This window comes from Mirounga angustirostris, unplaced genomic scaffold (assembly GCF_029215605.1).
Source record: "Mirounga angustirostris isolate CCGP_5_RB_7025 unplaced genomic scaffold, mMirAng1.0.hap1 SCAF_1, whole genome shotgun sequence".
Classification (NCBI taxonomy): domain Eukaryota; kingdom Metazoa; phylum Chordata; class Mammalia; order Carnivora; family Phocidae; genus Mirounga; species Mirounga angustirostris.
In genome coordinates, this window is record NW_026991709.1 from 194,484,043 (window position 1) to 194,503,883 (window position 19,841).

Here is a 19,841-nt window from a genome sequence, read left to right on the forward strand (position 1 = left end):
ATTTTCTGGCTTATTTCATTTCATGCCAGATACCTGACATTATTCAGACACTTGTTTTGTTATTTAAAATGGGACAGTAGCATGCCAAAATTTTCCCCCCAAGCAGCAGAAAAAATTAATAACTTTGCTCAGGTTGTTAAATAGCAGAGTACCTCACTGCTCTGAAGGATTTATTACTGTTTTACTGGTTTGCGGGTTTTTTGTTTTTATCTTACCAGGGTGCTAGGTACAAGAATTCTGCTCATTTGACTCTAACCGCCAGCAGGGCTGGCCTATTTGTGAAGACCCAAGTCCTCTGTAAAATGACCCCTCTTACATCGGGAGCTTCAACCTCCTTCTATACGCGTTACTGGAAGGGAAGTAAGAACAAAGAGGGGATTTGAACCCAGAGACTGATAGCAGCAGCGCCCATCTTCAAAACCCGACTGGCTGGTTCTGGCCACAAGCGCTGGCAGAGAGGAGCGACCATATTCCCTCAAAAAAACTGTGGTTCTTCATTACTCCCTGCCTCCCATCTTCCAAACATTTCCCCAAAACAAAAAGGACTTACCCTACTATTACTATAACAAAATCCAGTAAATTCCATCCATTCCTAACATAAGCATTAGGATGTAGCAATAATCCATACGCTATAATCTTCAAAAATGTCTCGACTGTAAAAATAATCAGGAAGGCATATTCTACTTTTTCCTGTGAAGAGAAACAAAAAGGGGGGAGGGGAGAAGAAGAAAAAGAAACAGGAATTAGAATCAATAGCTCTGAGATATAAGCATTCTTCTCCAAGCAAAGTTTTATTATGAGAAATGGCACCATTAACTCAGCACCTGTGCCAGGAAGGAAAACGTTTTAATTCTAACACTGAATTTCTCATAAGCAGCTAAGTGTAAAACACTTTCCATTCCAGGCTGCATGACTGCATTTTGCCACCTGCCCTGATGCGTGTGCACAGAGTCTGCCTGGGACATAAGGGGCATGTTTGTTGTTTGCACACATTTGCAAAAGGCAGCATGTTTTCTTCCTGAGATTGCCAAATCAGGCCCAGAAACGCACAAGGGGGCAACAAGATTCCAACGGCGGCGGCTTGGAGCAGAATGTCCTTTGGAAGAAAGGAAGATGCAGCTGCTTTGACCCTCTCTCCTCCTCCTGGGTTTATGCCCGATTTCTAAGTCATGATCCTCTTTGTCACAGAGCAGCAAGGTGACCTGGGCAAGTCCCTCCTCTCCTCTGGACCTCAGTCTCCTCACCGGCACAGAAGGGGAGCAAATTCGAGATGGCAACCCCCCCTGTCTCCCAGCTGACACTGCTGAGTGACCGCTGCACACCCTCCCAGGGAGTGGGGGCTCAGCCTCTGCATCCTTCCCTCCTACCGGCCCCAGCAGCCGTTCCCATCTGGCTGCCCAGACCTCGGAGACTCAGCCCACAAGCTAGCTGACTCTTAGAACCCTTCCCGTTCCAACGCAGGCAACTTCGTGCATCCAGAGAACACATCCCTCAGCAGGTCTAAAAATGTTGACTCCCTTCCTCTTTTGTAAAGGTTTTCTTTATGCAGCTTCGGCTTTAATAGAAATACTGACCCACTGGGATGTGTGCAATTAATTTTATAAGAGGCACTCCCTGGCAAGAGGCTACTTAATAACTCAATAAAAAACCATCAGCAATTAAAACTCTTCCACATGGGTCATAAAGCCCTCCACAAATATTAATTCTACCCCGTGGGACCCAGGGAAAGTTACCGATACCTTAGGAAAATGGAAGTCACAGAATTCACTTACGAAGACGCCTGGTGCAAGCGGTCAAATGAATTTGGCTCAGGAAACACTGAGTGAGCACCTCTTCTATATGACGGACCCCACGCCAGGAGCCAGGATTAGAAAAACAGCTCCACTGCCATCCCTACCCTCGAAAGGTTTAGTCTGGGAGGGAAGGGAAGGGAAGGTTTAGTCTGTTCCAAACATGAACACTGCGAATGCCCCAAGGCAGGCAGTGGAGAGGGTGCTTTTGCATCCTGAGCCCTCTGAGAAGGCCGAAGGACTGGTCCACTCCTCCCCCCCCCCAGGACTCTGCTTTGCTACGTGACCACGACGAGATGGCCTCAGCACCCTCCTACCAGAGTGCTACCCCTGTCGCCTGGCCTTCCCCGTGTCTCCCCCCACATCCTCCCTCCTTTTTTTTTTTTTTTTAAAGATTTTATTTATTTATTTGAGAGAGAGAGAGAGAGAGAGGGAGTACAAGCAGGGGGAGCAGCAGGCAGAGGGAGAAACTAACTCCCCGCTGAGCAGGGAGCCCAACTCAGGTCTCGATCTCAGGACCCAGGGATCATGACCTGAGCCGATGGCTGACACTTAACCAACTGAGCCACCCAGGCGTCCCTCACATCCTCCCTCTCTACCACCAGGGAAAGCATCCAACCACCGCTGGACCCCAGCCTTCACCCCCATTCCCGACTTCCCGCTGGTCTTGCTGAAAAGCCGGGTCGTCAGTTCTTCCGTCCCAGGTCCCTGCCATCCCTAACCTGTCCTCCAGAGCTCCCTTTGAACTTTGAACACCATCCAAGAGGTCTAATAAATTCTTTTGTGGTGTGAGTTAGCCAGAGTTAGTGTACTTTCAACCGTATAGAGTCTCACTCATCTCCAACCTCCACGTTCCCCCTGACCTCCCAACTGGCCCTGTCCTCAGCCTGGCTCCTCCCAGGTACCACACCCCCTTCACGGGGCTGCCAAGACCTTCCTCCAACATGACCCCTACTCCTTCCCCACAGCCGTGTCCTCCGGGCATGCATGAGCCTGCAGACCTCCGGTGACTCCCTCATTTACTCTTCATATTCCCTGAGAGCTGGGACTTTGCCACTGGCTAGGGAGGAGGGATCCTGGAAGGCTTCAATGAGGTGGTAACGCTAAAAGGAGAGAGCAACTCTGTTACTTGAACCAGAAGCAAAAATCCCTGAAAATACCAACCCACTATACTCAAATTAGACCCTGACCACCAAATGTAGGTTGTCAATATGCTTCTAAGACATGGAGTTCTAGGGGAACAAGATATGCTGAAAATAGCATGCTGATTTTACAATTCCTTTTCCCTTTTTTATCACTTCTGCTTTATTTACTAGGCCAAACAGAGAAAAAAGGCTTTTGCTGCCATCAATATTCATAGCAGTTACATCCCTACGTCAACACAGTGCTATACTTCAGAGCAGAAAAACAAGGCAGGGAACAGAGAGTACATCTAGCAAACACAGCTTGTTTTTCCTCTTCGGCTTTTATTTGTAAGTAATATTGCCACAATAATACAAGGGCCATTAGTGTAACTGAATTGTTTAGGGTTCTTTTATATCCCTTTCGCTTGTCCTCCTCTCTCTCTCCTTTTAAAGAATTGGGTTTCTCTTTCCAAAAATCCTTAGTGCATTACTTGATGGAATTGATTGTAGGAAATATAATCTTGTTTTATTGTGATTCTTTACTACAGAGACTTTACCCTGATGCCAACGGAACCATCACAGCCTAAAGAGCATTCTAGACCAGTCTGCCTAAAAACCAGTTCTTATCCCCAATCCTGCCATTCAAAAGGACTCCTGTAAAACAAATATACCTCCACAGTAAGCAAATGTAACATTTTAAAAAATTTTGCAAAACAACCATCATGGGCAGGAGAGGTAATTATTTAAAAAAGAATTGGTCATTTGAGAAAAGAATGTTGAGTTAGTAATTTGCAAAGGAAGTCACCAGGAGGGTCAGGTTCCTAATTGGGCAAGGTGGGAATGCACACCCAGCGGAAGAGGCCCGGTGAGATATTGCATAGAGAAGATACGGGGTCTGTGGCCCAGATGGAGAGCGCAGAGGAAGGGCAGGCTGAGGAAGAGGCAAGCAGGAAGCCTCCAGAACTGGACACAAAAGAAGGTATCTCGGGGGCAGGCCTGCTCCGTCAAAGCTCACAGGCCCTGGTGAAACAGAGAGATGAAGTAATTCCTGCATCCCAGTCTCCCTGCATTTGCTGGGCAGGACCACTCGCCTGTGCACTCACCAAGCCAGCAGCGGGGACTGTTCTCACTAACAGCAGATCCTGGGTGTGCAGGACCAGTCAGATCTCCTTTTAAAAAAAACCACCAATTCCTCCTAGCCAGACACCATCCTATGTAGGGATGAGAGTCACCAATGAGACCTCAAGCCACCTCAAGGCACCAGAAATACTCAACATCTAATTCAGAAACCCGACAGATCTTCTTTCAAAAGTGAAGATTCACCATGGAAAAGAGTCTCTGCACCAGCTAACCTTGCAGAGAACCTTGAGAAACTGAAACTGTCAACAGTAATGGGTGGGAGATGCCAGGACCCTTGATGACACCAGCTTCTCACCTTTCTGGTTCTCAGGGGCCCTTTCACTAGAAGTGTAGTATGAATATCCAGCTGGCCAGCCAGCCAGCCAGCCCTGTATCTTCACAGAGTTCCCAACCTGCTGACAGAAGATAACAAGGACTTGATGAGCCTAGTAAGGTCCAACTCTTTGCTTTGGTCATCCACCCACGTGGCCCAAATCTTTGGAAAGGCTCTCCTGGCTGACACCCTGGTAGTGTTGCTCATCCCACACACACCACTCTTCCTCACCCTCCGGTCCCAGGGTCCCTATTCGGGGGATCATCTCTTACTGTCTTTGTAATCCTGGCCCCCGGCGCCCACGTGGGGCATATATAAGGTACTCCACAGGACGCAGAGAGGAAGGAAGGAATACAGCAAACAAAGCTAGACTTAAAGGGGACTAGAAAAACAGGAGGTTTTGTGATCCTAGCGTACATATCAAAAAAGCAAAAGAACAAGGATATGTATCTAAGTTGCCATTAACCCTTTCTAGAACAAGCTTGGAAGAAATGGTCACACTGCTGAATTGATGACTGACCTCAACATCTCGCCTGGCCCTTCCTTTCCATCCTGACCCAAGCCCACAGGGAACGTCCTCATCCCTCCTTCCCTCGCTTCCTCAGTTCTCTTCCACGAGAGCCCTGCATGCCGCCAAGGGGCCCCCCTGCTTCCCCACCTAGGGTGCCCACTTTCATCATGTGTATAAACGCCCCTCTCCAGAATGAGCACATAAGGGACACAGAGCTGGAAGAAGCCCAGCCTGGGGGAGCGGAAAGAACACAGGGCTTGCGGCCACAGGATCTGTTTTCTCCCAGCCCCCAGCTCAGCTACTATTTCAGGTCCATGTCCCGTTCCCTCTTTCTAGAATGGTTTCCCCCACCCCCACGTTCTCATCAGGCTAAGCTCTTCCTGTCCTTCAAGACTCAGCTTAAGTAACACTTTCTCAGAGAAACCTTTGCTGACCTCCCAGACAAAATAAGGGCCCGCTGTTAGACGTTGTCAAAGCACATGATGCTTCTTCATGGTCCTATTCACAACGGAAATTTTAAATTCCTTGAAGTTATCTCTTTAATATTTGTCTCCCCCAATAAGTGAATTTCTATAAGATCAGAGACTATTTCTATTTCATGCATCATTATATTCTCAAGGCTTGCCACAAAAAAATAATATTTATAAATGAATAAATAAATGAGCAAAATGCGAGGTTTTGAAAAAACATTATTCACTGTCCCTTCCTGCTAAGAAGTTCCATAATTGTTTTAGTCTGCTCAGGCTACCATAATGAAATATCATAGACTGGGGGGCTTAAACAGCAGAGTTCCCTCACAGTCCTGGAGACTGGAAGTCCGAGACAAAGGCACCAGCTAATTTGGTGTCTGATGAGAAAGAACTCTCTCCCTACCTTGCAGATGGCTGACTTTCCATTGTGTCCTCGTCTGGCCTTTCCTTTGTGGGTATCTGTGGAAAGAGATCTCTCTCTTCCTCTTCTTATCAGGGCACTAATCCTATTCATGGGGGCTCCACCCTCATGACCTAATCACCCCCCAAAAGCCCCACCTCCCAATATCATCCACTGGGGTTAGAATTTCAACATATGAATTCTTGGGGAGGGGAGAGAGGAGGGGACACCAATATTCAGCCCATAGCAATAATACCAGGGTCCCCTTGGCTTTGCTCTCTTCCAAGAAAAACGTCTGAGATGAAATGCCAGGGAAAAGCTATTCTGCTCTGTAACAGTGGCCCTCCTCAAAGAGGTGGGACAGGGTCTTCCAGTCAGAGCGAGGGGCACATGCAAAGGCTGATCATTCAAAAGTGACGAGCGCACGGGGATGAGGGACAGGCTGGGGGAAGGCAGGGGGACACAGGGCCTCATGTGCCAGGCTATGGGGCTTGGCCTCCGTCTCTCGCCTGGAGAATCAGCACAATGAACCAGATGATCTTTTCCAGCTGTAAAACTACAATTCCCTACCACCTGGGGAGTAAAATCTGGATCCCAGTTTCACAGTGAGGTTCCACAAGGCCCAGAGACCCCCGGGAAGACCACCAACCCAGAGCAGCAGCTGTGCTGTCCAGGGGCTAGGTCACCTGAGGTCACTGCAGCACATTCGGGGGACCAGGCTTGCTGAGGGCCCCTCCCATGAGCTGCCGTGCACAAGGCAGGAGGCTTGAGGAGCCGTGGGGCTACGGTGACCATTTCTGTAAGTGACTCCACATCTCGTCTAACTGCAGTGGGTGAGCCGGGGAGAGGCACCGGCAGGCAGGCCTCGGCTCAGGGCTGCTTAGAGGTAAACACAGGTAATGTTCTCCTCTGTAGGCAGTAATGAAGAATGTACTTCCCTGGCCTCCAATGGGCAGCTGAATGCCCCATTTCCATGAAGAGACTGCTAGAATAGTCAGTTCGCCTTCATTTGTCTTCACCTTTGGTTTAAAAGTACAAATTCTGGGCGCCTGGGTGGCTCAGTTGGTTAAGCGACTGCCTTCGGCTCAGGTCATGATCCTGGAGTCCCGGGATCGAGTCCCGCATCGGGCTCCCTGCTCGGCGGGGAGTCTGCTTCTCCCTCTGACCCTCCCCCCTCTCGTGCTCTCTCTCTCATTCTCTCTCTCAAATAAATAAATAAAATCTTTAAAAAAAATAAAAAATAAATAAAAGTACAAATTCTAGACGATGTTTGTGTCTTCCGAGTCCAATTCCAGTCCCTACGGCTGAGTCAGCCTGGTTGAGTCATCTACCCCTGGGCTTCTCTGCTTCCTCATCTGGAGAACAGGAGCACTGTCCTTGCTCCACCCACCCAGGTTATGGTGACAGTCAGATGAAGGAAAAGGTGGGGAAAAGTTCTGTAAACTACCCCACATGCCACAATCAAGGCCTCCCCGGCCCCAACCCAGACAGGGAGATACATGAGGCAGCTCTCCTAGCTCCTGGGAGGTGCGGCCCTGACGCGGGAAGGGGAGGCGGCCCTCTGGAACTCTCTGAAGATCCTAGGACAGTCCAGTGGCCTGAGACCAGCCAGAGAGGGAGGACCCCCACCCAGCGAGGACAAACGGAAGAAGCCAGCATGGTGGCCCAGCTGGCCCCTCCACGGAGACCAGCCTCCGAACCTCTTGTGTGTGGAAGGGCAGCATCATCATACCTGGTGGAGGAGGCTGAGCAGGGCACCCTCTCTGGATGCGGCTTCCTCGCTCACGGGCAGAGCAGAAGTAGCTGCTGTTTTGCTGCCATGCTCAGCTAAGCGTGGTTCTTGCCATCCAGAAAACTCCCGGCCTAACAACAGCACCCTGTCCTTCCTCTGAGAACGGCTCGCTTTCTACGGTCTGTCCAGGAGCTACACGTGTCGGTACGTGGCCCACGTTACTGGCTCAGGGACAGGCAGGCGATCCACACAGGCCAACCAGGTCCAATGAGGGCTGCACCTGGGACTTTCACTAGGCAAGAAATTCTGTCATTGGCTGGACTTAGCCCTGAGAGGCTCTAAGCATGGAGTTACTGGGAAGACACAGAATGAAGAACCGACACCAAGAAAAGCCAAGCCAAAGTGTGTGGAAAGAGTCAAACAGAAAGACAGAGAAGCTCAGAGGCAAGCATCTAACTCTGATGCCTTGTAAGAGCTCCTGAATCAAGCTGAATCTGAAGCCAAAATTCTCCCCCCCCCCCCTTTCTTGGGCTTTTCAGTTCTAAAAGCCAATTCATTAAGCAAGTTTGGGTTGGGTTTTCAGTCAATTATAAACAAAAATGTCCTAGCTAACTACACAGTGATCCTACAGGATCACTCTGCTTCCCTAAAAGCTAAAGCATCTAAGAGAAAGTTCAGCAGCTCATTTCTCAAGAGATTCAACTTCTTTGAGGATTCCCTCTGACACACAGGCTTAGGGATGGTTCTCTATATATAGGACCCATGAGCCCTGCAGATCATAGCCTCTGGGAATTCATCTAAGTTCTGCCTTCCAAACAGACTCCATCAATCCCATCCATTCTCTGTTGCTGTCTTCAATTCCAACTGGTTTCCCACATGCCACACATTCCTTCCTGAAAACTCAGTGCCTTGGACTTGCCTTGCTTCCCATCCCGCCCATGCCGTGGGACCTGAACTGTGAGTCCCCCTGGTAGCAGGTGCATTCTACGGTTGGTGGTCATGCGCCTCCTCACCCAGCTCCAACGCCAAGCCTCTGCCCGCCTCCACCCACCATGCTTGGCAGTTCAAGCTCCCTATTTCAACTCAATTCGACAATACTCATGGGGTACTTACACCGTACCAGGCACACTCCTGAGCACTGCAGAGTGAGAGACGACTGAGACAGCACTGGTGTCCTAAAGGAGGCTGGCAGAGGCATATATAAAAATTTTAAGACACAGCAGATGACAATCAAGGCCAAGGTAGAGTACTGGGGACCTCCTGTGTAGAAACGGAGGGTGGGGGCATGGAGCAACTCCTGTGTCTGGAGCATTTGAGAAAATTTCTTTTAAAGTATAGAACCGTGTCACGTATGTGACTGAGTCACAGTTCCTCCATATGGCATCCCCGAGGACCTCTACAATCTGTCTGAGGTCTACGTACCAACAACCAGCTGATATCTGTTACCCCACAGGGTACAGGGCCCCCACCCTACCTGATCCCCCTCCTCTTCCTCCTCCTCTGCTCCAATCCATCAGTCCTCATATAACACCCTGCACATAGGTCAGATTCACTAGAACCTCTGGTCTTCTCCATGACCCAGAGCACTTCTGCTGATCTCAATCCTGCTCCACTGTTTCAGGGAAGGCTAGGGAGTTTCATTTCTTCTTGAGAACCAACTATGTATGAGGCCATGCAAGAGGACAGAGAAGGGCAGGGTCCGGCCCTGTTTTCAGCTCCTGGTGTGGTTGGGAAGGAGAACCCATTGATGTGTTGTCTTGTCCTGTTTGTAGATCATCAGGACCTTGAGGGCAAGAACTACTGCTTTTACCTCTGCAGACTCTCTCACCATCCCAAGCAGAGAACTGAGCCTCAATAACCACCATGATGCATCCACCACAAAGAAGGAAAAACAGAGACATGCTCCTAAGGCTGCATCGTGAAGCCACCGGGGGCCAAGACCTTGTCTTGCCATCAGGGAGCACTGACAGCAGCTCTACCACCCGGGCCAGAATCCCATTCACGAAACAGAGGTTCACTTTCTTTCCAAACCATGTCATGCCTTTACATCACGTTCTGACAGCTCGGGTCAAGGTGGACGGCAGGAGGAATCTGCGTCCTACTTGGGACTCATCAAAGCCACCTGCTTCCTCTCTGGGATGGGGGGGGGCCTCGGTCATGTCACAGCTGCCAAATACCCATCATTCTAGAAAAGCCACCTACTTCACATTGGTTAGTTTGCACAACGTGAGTCAAATGCTCCAACATGTCCACCTCCCTGGCCGTAAAGAGAGAAATGAGCAAACGTTTCAAAATGGCAGGGACAGAGTAAGCTTAAAACCAAACATCTTCATGTGACAAGAAAACGGTCATTTCTTTCCTTCATTAACAGAGGTAAGGACAAGCCTTTCAAATCCGCATATGGTTAAATTCCCTGACATCAGAGTTCTAGATGAAATCTCCCAGCATTCCCCTGACGCCCCCTCGGATCCCTGTGAATGCACTGTTTGCACGCTGGACACCACACTTGGAGCGTGAGGAAACACCTTCCTGTCCCTCCCAACTCAGCAGACTCTACGCGATGGGGTAAGACAGGCAGAGAAGGGGCTTCTACTCACATCCACATGCGAGGGTCCCAGACATGGAGCTGCTTCTGGCCACAGTCCATGGGGACAGCGATCATGCCCTCTGGTGTGAGGTGCCCTGAACAAACTCACTTGCATGCCATCCCGTGCCTGCCAAATCTCGCCCAGGGTTCTGGGCTGTTCCACCGAGGCCATACCAGCACGCCCTCAGCCCAGGGCCACCCAGGCAACGAGCAACCTGAGGGTGCGCCTTGGAGGTCCCAGCTGCCAACTGCTCAGTGTTGGTCCCTGGGGCGGGGCTGCTCCCCCTTAAGAAGGCACACAGTCCCTCGGAAGTACCTGCACCTCCTACAGGGGAGGCAGCGAGCCTGGGGGCATGTCCTGGCTCTGCCACTTATGTGCTTTGTGGACTCAGGCAAGTGACTCTACCCCTCCTCCTCACCACTGCTGCTTCATCACAAGAGGAGAGTGAGGACAGCCACGGCCTAGGTTTCTTGTGCAGTGGAAATGAGGCCACACGTGAACAACGCAAGAACCAGGGTGTGCACATAGCACGCTCCATGGATGTTGCGTCCTGTGGTGGTTGTGTCGATGGCCACTACCCAGGAAAGACACAGGGCCTGGCACAGAGCCACTGCTAGCTACGAAGTGAGCCCTGGGACGAGGGAGAACGTGGTTCCATCTAAATCTGCTCCTGCACCTTTCGGGACCGTCCCACAGCCCGCCTGTGGCCACTCCTATAGCGGTCAGGAGGGGAAATGGGCCCCCGTGCTACCTGCCCTCCCCTCGCAGTGAAAACAGAGGATGGGCGTCTGTGGGGCGGTGGGAAGCAGGCAGCATTCAGCTCGTCAGCTGTGACCTTCCACCTGAAAAACCACACTGGGTGATGAACGACCCTAGGCCACGGTCACCTCTTTCCCAGGGAATGTGCTGAGAATGTAGGTCATTTCTTTCTGAATAAATTTATGAATCAAAGTTTAAAAATATATAACGTGTGGCGTCTATAATTGAGATAAAGTATGTAATACATTCACTCGGAAGATTAACAACTCCATGCCTATAATTCACCATTATTTTAGAATTAGTAGGTAAAATTGAGTTAATTTAAAAGACACTGGGTAGCTTAAAAACCAGGCACCACCCAACCATGGCCTTGAAGTGGAAATCAATACATGGTCAATGACTGAGCAGAACAGATTCTCTGCAGACCCACTCCAAGCTGCAAGTGTCATTTGCATTGATCTGGCCCTGCCAGTCAAATGTCTCCCTCAGAACTTTACGCCTCCCAGAGGCTGGAGGAAGGGCTCTGCACCACCCCAGCAAGCTCAGGGAATAGGATTGCTCCATAAGCAATGGAGCTTGTGGAGCAATCCTATTCCCAGAAAGTTGGGTGGTTCCCGAAGCAGTTACTAGAGGAGTCTATTTGGTCAGGTGGCTAGACTAGTCCACAATGCCACTATTGTTTTCAAAGTGAATTTTTGTTGAATACTTGCCTAGCTCCAAAAAAGAACTCTAGGCAGCAAGAATATGAAAATCTGAAGTAGGTAAGAAAGGGAATGCTACACAGCTGTGTTTTGAAAAGGCAGGGGAGGATGTCCACGATACATTACCACAGGAATCGTATGAATAGGATCCCCTCGATGTCTGAAAAAAAAAACAAAACTCTTAATAAAAGCCAGTCTGCAGTGTAGACAGCCAAGTGTGAAGAGGCTTGGCTCTGAGAGCGAGATCATGGGGCACATCCTCTCCACTTTTAGGTATCCCTGATTTGTTGGGAGTCTTTCTCACTGAAGAACTTTTACTTGAAAATCAGCTGAAATTCTAAATATTTAAGACAAAGGAGTAAGCTGAGAGAGGAAAATTAACAAAGAAAATGAAATGAAGCAGGAGTAAGACCATGACAAAGATGCAGGCAGTGAAGGCACAGCTTTATTAGTATGTCTCGGAGATTTCTAACTACTGTAGTGAAAGGAGGAAATCAGACCAGTGACACAAGTCACCTTCTCCTTTGAATGAAACTGTTTCTCGGCACAGAAAAATATTTCTCCAGAGCATTTGCATAGAGAGAAGAACCAGCTGACAATATGAACTGAGCACCAATTATGGGAAGTAGACTAACATTCGCCTGTCTTCATGGAATTTGTACTGTAATAGAGACAGGACTTTTTAAATGAAATACACAGGAAATTAATTTTGTGGTTTACAACCAGCAATTTTTGAAGAATGAAAACAGGATGGAAAAAAATCAGAATGCATAGAAAATAGCAAAATTTGGTAAGAGTAAATATTTTCATCAAATTTCATGTTTCAGATGATATAACAATACATATTTGGGAGTTACAACATAAAATGTATCTATTACTGTTGGTCAAGTTAAAAAAAAAAAGTTTAAACACACACCTCTAGAAGCCAATAATCTGAACCCACCAGTGGACACCAGTAGGGATAAAGACCCACTCAAGGCCACATGGGGAATGGCTCATAAAGAGTCCTAACTGGAACAAGAAGAGAATGATACCTGCCCCCCAACCCCGGGTCCTAAGCCTGTTAGGACAACAGGTCAGAAAGAAGCAGGGCAGGGAGCACTGAAGACCTGGACCACAGGCCCCCACCCAAGACTGGAGCCTGTAGGCCAAGGAAGGCCAACAGAACTCGGGCGTCCCCTGGGTCCTCAGGCAGGCATGGGGCTGCTTTGGAACAAAGCTGTCAAAGCAAGGGGCACTGGGACTCACAAGGAGACACGAGAGAGAAGGGGGTCCTCTTATCCATACAGCTGCTTTATGGAAAGGGGGGCCAGCTCAGATCTAAGCCCCTCTACAGCTGGGCAGAGCATGTTTGCGTGTGTCTTCGTTCACTGGATGAGATGAATTCCTTCCTTAGCTTCTTCCACACCGTAAACCGATTTCCCCCAAAGAAGAATCTTGTACGGAGGCACGAGACTGTGGGTGATGAAGAACATGCTCGGACTGGCTGTGTGAGCCCGGGGAGAGCACAGAGATTCTCCAGCAGCAGGTTCCTCATCCTCTCAACGGGGGACGCCACCACCGTCAGGTAATTAAGGATGAATACTGCTGGTGGGAGATGCCCCGCGCCTGGCTGGCTCTCATGAAGCGGTTGCTGTCACCCTGGTGGCTGTGAACATCCCACAGAAAGGTCTCCACTAGCTCTGGGGTGAGGCAGGGAGAGGACCGCTTTCCAATCAAGGAATCAAGGGCAGGGTTCTGGAAAGTTGAGCAATCACGTCACCTTATGTTGCCACGAGGCTAAGGCTGAAGCGGGCACACCAATCCCAAAGTCACCGCTGCCGCCATTGTGCCCCAGGACAAAAAAATAGTATTGGAGGCTCAGAAAACACAGGAAAGATCATAAACAAATACCTGGAAACCACAGGCACTAGAGTCCTGCTTGGCTATCTGGAAGCTCAAAACTATATCCATCCTGTTAATTCAGGCACAGGCAGATGCCTTTTTAATGGCTTCATAATCACTAAGATCCATCATCATTTTAATAGTGATTAGTGTTAGAAGAGGCAATAGGCTTCGTCGTAACCGCCTCAATTCAAAATTCATTAACACTCTGTGACCAACTGAAATCATGACACTGAGCCCTGGACTTCATAAACGCCTCCTAAGAGAACTGCCACACTGCTTAATTTCTGTCCTCTACTTTAAAGCTGCCTTGACAGGTCAGTAAAGTTCACTTCCCAGAGCCACTGCTGGATGAAGTTTGCATTCGGGCAAACACAGATCATGAGGATCACTTTGAGATATCTGAACATAAAGAACCAGGAAAGCTGAAACAACTAACTGGATGCTATTTTCTAAATATCTAGGTTCGTTATTTATAAAACATCTTAGTGAGTTAGGATAAAACGGAGCAAATACAGGTTTTCCTTTAATTACAGTAATGCTGGTGAATCAGACCTCAAATGTCTGGAAATTACTACTTTCTACAACTTGTGATCCTGCTCAAATGCCAAACTTAAAAAAAAAAAAAATCCAAATCCAGAACAAAGAGTCCAACTGTAACACCCAGTCTTGTCTCTCTCTCTTTTTTTTTTAACAGCCCAGACATAGGAGAATCCAGAGAGAGAGACACACACAAAGACAGGAGGTAAGACAAGCCTCCTTTACAAACAAGGGAAAGTAAAGGGTGGGGTCTGAAAGACAAGCGGCAGGATCAGCTACGGAGGGCCTGCACTCCACTAGTTTGCTACTGACTTTTAAACAACCAGACCCATCCATAAGCCAGGACAAGGAACACAAAATCTACCTGGATGACGTCCGGCTCCCAGTCCTCAGCTGGGCAGCACAGTGAATTTGTGGAGTCAGACAGTTCGGGTGGAAATTTCCCGTTTGGTCCAGCTATCTCACTTGGCACAAGCACTTCACCCTTCTGAGCCTTGGCTTCCTGGTCAGTGGATGCATTGTCAAAGGAATAGATGAGATCATGGGCAATGCCCAAGCACCCGATAAATGGCTGCCATTAGGATACTGGGAGTGGAGGCTAGCAGTGCAGGTCTTGACCTCTTTTTGCCTACACTAGAAGCTCTCCAGATGGATTTCCTTTTAACCAATGCATCCGGTGAACTGGATGAACAAACGTTGTTTGTTCCTTCTGGGTAAGATAAAGACAAAGATCCATGCCATACTGAACTCACTTGGCTCCCAGGTCAATTTCTAGACAGCTCTTACGTTTTTGTTCCCAAGAGTTGAATTGCACGCTTACCAAGAATTGGTTATGTTTGCTCCCCATTTTACAGCAGATGGACTACCCAACTTAAGTGAACACTGCTTGGAGTGACAAGTTGGGAGTGTAAAAAGAGCTGTTGCTTCCATAAAAAAAAAAAAAAACAGGCTGCATCCTTCGGAAGTACTGGATAAGAACACTGCTGAAGGCTCTGTCGTTGAATCCGACATGAGTGGCACGACAGACAAGATAAGGGAAAACCCGTAAGCTTTTAGACTTGCTCTCAGCTTTCTTCTCAAAGATCTAAGTTCTTATTCTATTTTTAAATAAAATGTGACCAGAAATTGTAGGCACATCATAGGCATAGTTTATGCAAGAAAGAAGATGGACACTCTTACCGGTACATGTGTAATACTCAAAAAAAAGCCTTTGCCCTACTCCAAAAGATTGACAGGTAAATGTCTGCTTGGTTACATATTCTGGGTGAAAACAATCTTTAAGATGTGCTTTTATCTTTTTAAACGAGTCTCCCCACGCCTGACTTCTCAGAATAACCAACTTAGAGGTCAGACACAAGAGCAGGTGCCTCAGGAGCCAGGACTCTCTCTGTCCTCAGCTCCCGGCTGAGGTCTGGCACGCGACTCTGCTTGCCGTGAGTCTGTCTCTACAAACAGTATCACCAAGTGCAAATGTGTTGTCGGTCTCCAGTGCATGTGTGTTGAAATAAATACACTGCTCTCGTGACAATCTGCGATGCACAGGTGGAGTACCGAGGACCACCACCACCTGTGTATTTGGGCTTCACGTTCGCACACACCCCAAGGTTGAGTGCTCGGTCCACCACCTCTGCCCTCCTAGTGTGTCCCGGTAGGGAAATGCTCATGTGTGTGTGTCCAGGTGGAAGATGGGCTCACCTGCGGTCGGAGGAGACCGAAAACCAGCCTGACCGTCCAGCCTAGCCAGCGATCACCGAAGGACACTCGTGTCCGCGTGAAAGCAACCAGGCAAGCTGTGCCACCTTCTTGGGTTACATTAGACTACCAGTGACAACTCAAAACTTGTACGTCTCCCTAGACTAGGGGTTGGCAAATCCTAGCCCACAGACCAAAGCCCGTCCGCCGCCAGATTCTCATCACCATGCTTTCATTTCAGCACGGCATGCTCATTTGTTTACGCACTGTCTGTGGTTGCCTGGGCATGGCCACGTAGCCTAAACTATTTACCATCCGGCTCTTGACACAGAAAGTCTGGTGACCCTTGCTCTGGACCTTGACTGCCCGTGAGAGAGAATGCTCTTAGCTTTCACTTCTCTGCCAGAGAGAGGAAAGGAGAACACTAGTGATTATCTAGCTCGGATCCTTCTTCTGAGATGAATAGTGTAACAGTTGTGCTTAATAGCCAAGACAGGTGTGGGATGCCTGCACAAATCTTTACGCACACATTTTTAAACACGGGTTCTGATCGTCCTTCCTTGCTGCTTCCCGTGAAAACATACAGGCACGACAATTACAGTGACCACTGAGGCTTTCTGAAGCACACGCATGCATGGTCACACACGGTGCTCAGCTTGGTTTGGAGGTACACGCTACAATTCAGAATTGCAAGCACAAAAGCGACCGCTACTTAGGGATTACTTTCTGAAAGACCTTGAAGGACTTGATTCCCCATTATTCCCAAAGAAGCTTTTGGTTTTTTACTCTGTATTTAACCAAAGTTCCTACGAGACTATAAAAAAACCATAGCCACTGTGAAAATTAGTTAAAATAATAGTTTCTGCAAAATACTTTCAGTGCCGTGGCATTCATCCTTTAGAATCGGGTTAGGGAGTACTATAATTTGGTCTGTCAGCACGGATGTTAAGCGTACAGCAGACCCAGAACAGAGCATGTTGACTCTCTAAGGTTTGGGGGCTGGGGAAATTGTAACAGCCTTAAATAAGACTCAACATCCATCCTTCCACAAGAAATGATCCTCAGACTTGACAAATAAAACCAACACAGAAAGAACACCAAAGCCACCAAAAGATAGTCCTAAAGAAAGGGCACAGTTTCTGCCTTTGATGTTTATGCATGGGTGCAGATAAGGTGTAACAGGAAGTGGCAGTAAGGATAAAATTCTCCACTTTCTGTTTTTTTAAAGCTGGGTGAGAAGGTTCTTATTACCCAGGTCTTAAAGGACAGGGCTCCCTGATGGAAAGAAGCACAAAGTACCTCAATTTTTAAATAACCAACAAATAGGACTAGGTGCTCCCTGCCCAGGGCTTACTAAGCCAGCCCTCTATCATCACCCACCTGCCACCCCCATGACTACAGTCTGAGGAGGCTTGAGGAGGGGGACATGGAGTTATCGGGCTGTCGGCCTTGTGGAGACTTCAGTGTTGGGGAGGCCACCCTTCCTAAATCCAAGTGATAAAGACTCAGGAGAATCAAAGATGGTCTTGCCTGCAAGAAGGAAAAAAGAGCATCTTATCCCCCACAGTCCTGAGCTGATGCTCCCCCCTTCCCCAAAAAGGGAAAAGCAAAGTGGCAGGACAGTCATCGTGCTGCCTATTGGCCTGGCAAGGACCTGTGAGCTTCCCATGAGCCAAGCGGACCCCACAGGGTACTTACTAGGTGTGAGTCGTCTCTGGGACCTCACCCAAGGGGACTGGTCACCATGAGAGGTCAGTCACCATAGTGACAGAGGCTGTGCAGTAGGGATGAGAGCGGCTGAGCCAGAGCCCCATGTCCCAGGTCAGGGCCTGTGAGGTGGGGAAGTGTCAGCAGGCCCTCCGCAGAACACCACCACACCGATCCCGTGGGGGACCCGCACCTGGACACCTGTCAAAGGGAGGGGCTGCCACCTGGCCCGTTTTAGCTACAGAGGCTGCAAAACCAAGCAGGAGGAAATCCTCTGTCGTGCCCAGCTTGGGGAAAAGGTGTTTATCCTATTATGGCTCTCCCTTCTCCCCTTCCTCAAAAATGGAGCACTTGGAGCTGCTGTGGGGCAGGGGAGGGAGGGAGGCTGGTGGGGACGGCAGTCGTGGGGTGGGGGAGCCCTATATCAGGTTAAAACACTCCAGGGTAAGAACTGAAAGGGACTGCAAAGGTAGAGTCCGCCCAGGACGGTACGAAGACACGGGAGAGGTTGGGGTGGGGGTGGGGGTGGGGGCTTGTGAAGCAGCGATTGCAAACATCAAACCGTGCCATGTGCGACGTGAGATTCCTCAACCAGTGAAATACACGTGGGTAAACTGAGGCTCGCAGAGGACAAATTTGTCCAACGTCCTCAACCCAGACAGTAGCTATGGCTAAACTTTCCCCTGCACGAGAACACTTGACTGTCACTTCATCCATGTTTGAGGGGGAAAAAAATTAGAGGGATTGGCTCAGGGCCATGGGGCATGTTACAGGTCCCTCCCTCCTTGAGGGCTGTTCCCAAGGGCCTCCTTCCTGTGGCTCCAGTTCACCTTTCAGCCTTTCCCATCTTATCTTTTTCTCCACCTTCCAGATTGCCTCTATCATCTGCCATACCTGCCCCACTTCTCCCCTCCATCTGATCGTCAAAATCAGTCAGGATCTTACTGTGTGACCACACTGTCCCTAAATACTCAGGCCACAGTCACGGTTCTAAGCTACTTCGAGACCAGAGGCACGGAAATGACTTTAGAGCAGGCCTTTCTAGAACTTGGCCATCAGCCGCCACCTGTTCTGCAGCCCTTTGACCATGAGGGCGCAGGCATGGGGCAGCGCCGACCCACCCGAGCCCACCGCACCAAGCAGGGAGAGTCCAGACTTGAAAACATCTCTGACGAGCCCCACTTTTAATGAGGAGGAATACAGTGGGCTCCAGACCCCTCCGCTCTAGAATTCCACTAACTCTGTGTATCTCCTTGGCCAGACTCCAACTTCTAAGCTAACCTAGAAAAACGCCAAGCAGCAGGACGAGAAACAAAACTTCCTTCCCCTCTGCTCCCCACCCATTCTGTGAGTTTTGTCACTTGGCTCCCCCACCTGCCCCGAAGCCAGGGGCTGCAGCAGGTGACTCCATGGGACCCCACATTCTCTCCGCATCAGGTTTACCAAACCTCTGCACACACAACTAGCCCACCCCTCCAACAACACGGCACTGGGGAACCAGGTGCCCCACCACATGACTTATTTTAATTCGTTGCAAACTCATCAACAGATGTGAAGGTCAAAGAGAAATGGGGGTGGCAGCAAATTATCTACAGGCTTCGCAAATTCCTTTCTGGTCACTTTCTGCTGTTTTCTTTCATCGCGCAAGAAGTAACCAGCCAACGTCCTGAATCTCCTTTCTTCTGGTTTGCCTTTCCTGTGATTATGACACAGATCAGTTCAAAAATCAGGTTCATTGCAAATAAAAATGAGAACAATGTTGCTCTGACTTCATTCCAGGAAAACAAAGAAGAAAGGAGTATTGATCTAATCTCTGTCCTCAGTTCACTCTGTGATTATCTACGGCTTAGAAACCTCCCCTCCCCACAGAAAGGCTTGCCTGACATTGTACTTGAACAACGTCTCCGGCATTTTTGTCTCACGGCCTGAAAGTCAGAACGAACAGCCGCTACGGCTCCTGCACACGACATCCGCCGTCACACGGGAGGTAGGGGATAGTCATCAGAGGGAAACAGATGTCCCAGTTCAGCCTTTCTTTAAATCTTTACTCAAAAGCTGCAACTTTGTTTTGGTCACCGAGTAGATTTCAGATTATGGAGTGAACTCGGAGTCTTTCCCCACCGCTAGGTCCCACTCTCCTTCTGCTTGTTGGTTTTTTGTTCTCCAAATGAACAGTGAAAGCAACCCTTCCAAAGCGGCTCTGAGCCCTCATCAGAGCCCTCAGCACTTCGGGAAACACACCTTGGGGAGGATCACATTCCTGGTGGGGGAGGGAATCGTAACTGTGGTGAGAAAATGAGCTCAAAGGTATCCAGGTGATACAAATGAGTCCAGCAGGATGGAAGGACTCTTTCGAAGTTGATAAATCAGCTACATCGCAGAGGCTCCTGTGGCGGGTTTTAATGGAATTTTGAAGAAGATAAGCAAAATAGCCCTGTGTAACAAGGGCAATAAATCACAATTATTTTTCACTCGTATTACTGCAACTTG

At 49.0% G+C, this 19,841-nt stretch overlaps 1 protein-coding gene across 1 annotated transcript in view; it reads right to left on the reverse strand.

Moving 5' to 3' along the window:
* The window catches only part of CACNA1D (calcium voltage-gated channel subunit alpha1 D), a 295,614-nt gene that overhangs the window by 157,126 nt on the left and 118,647 nt on the right, over positions 1-19,841 (reverse strand). Inside the window, exon 4 of the mRNA XM_045862169.3 lies at positions 551-690. Coding sequence (XP_045718125.1) covers positions 551-690 — 140 coding nt within the window. The remainder of the gene's footprint in view (positions 1-550; positions 691-19,841) is intronic.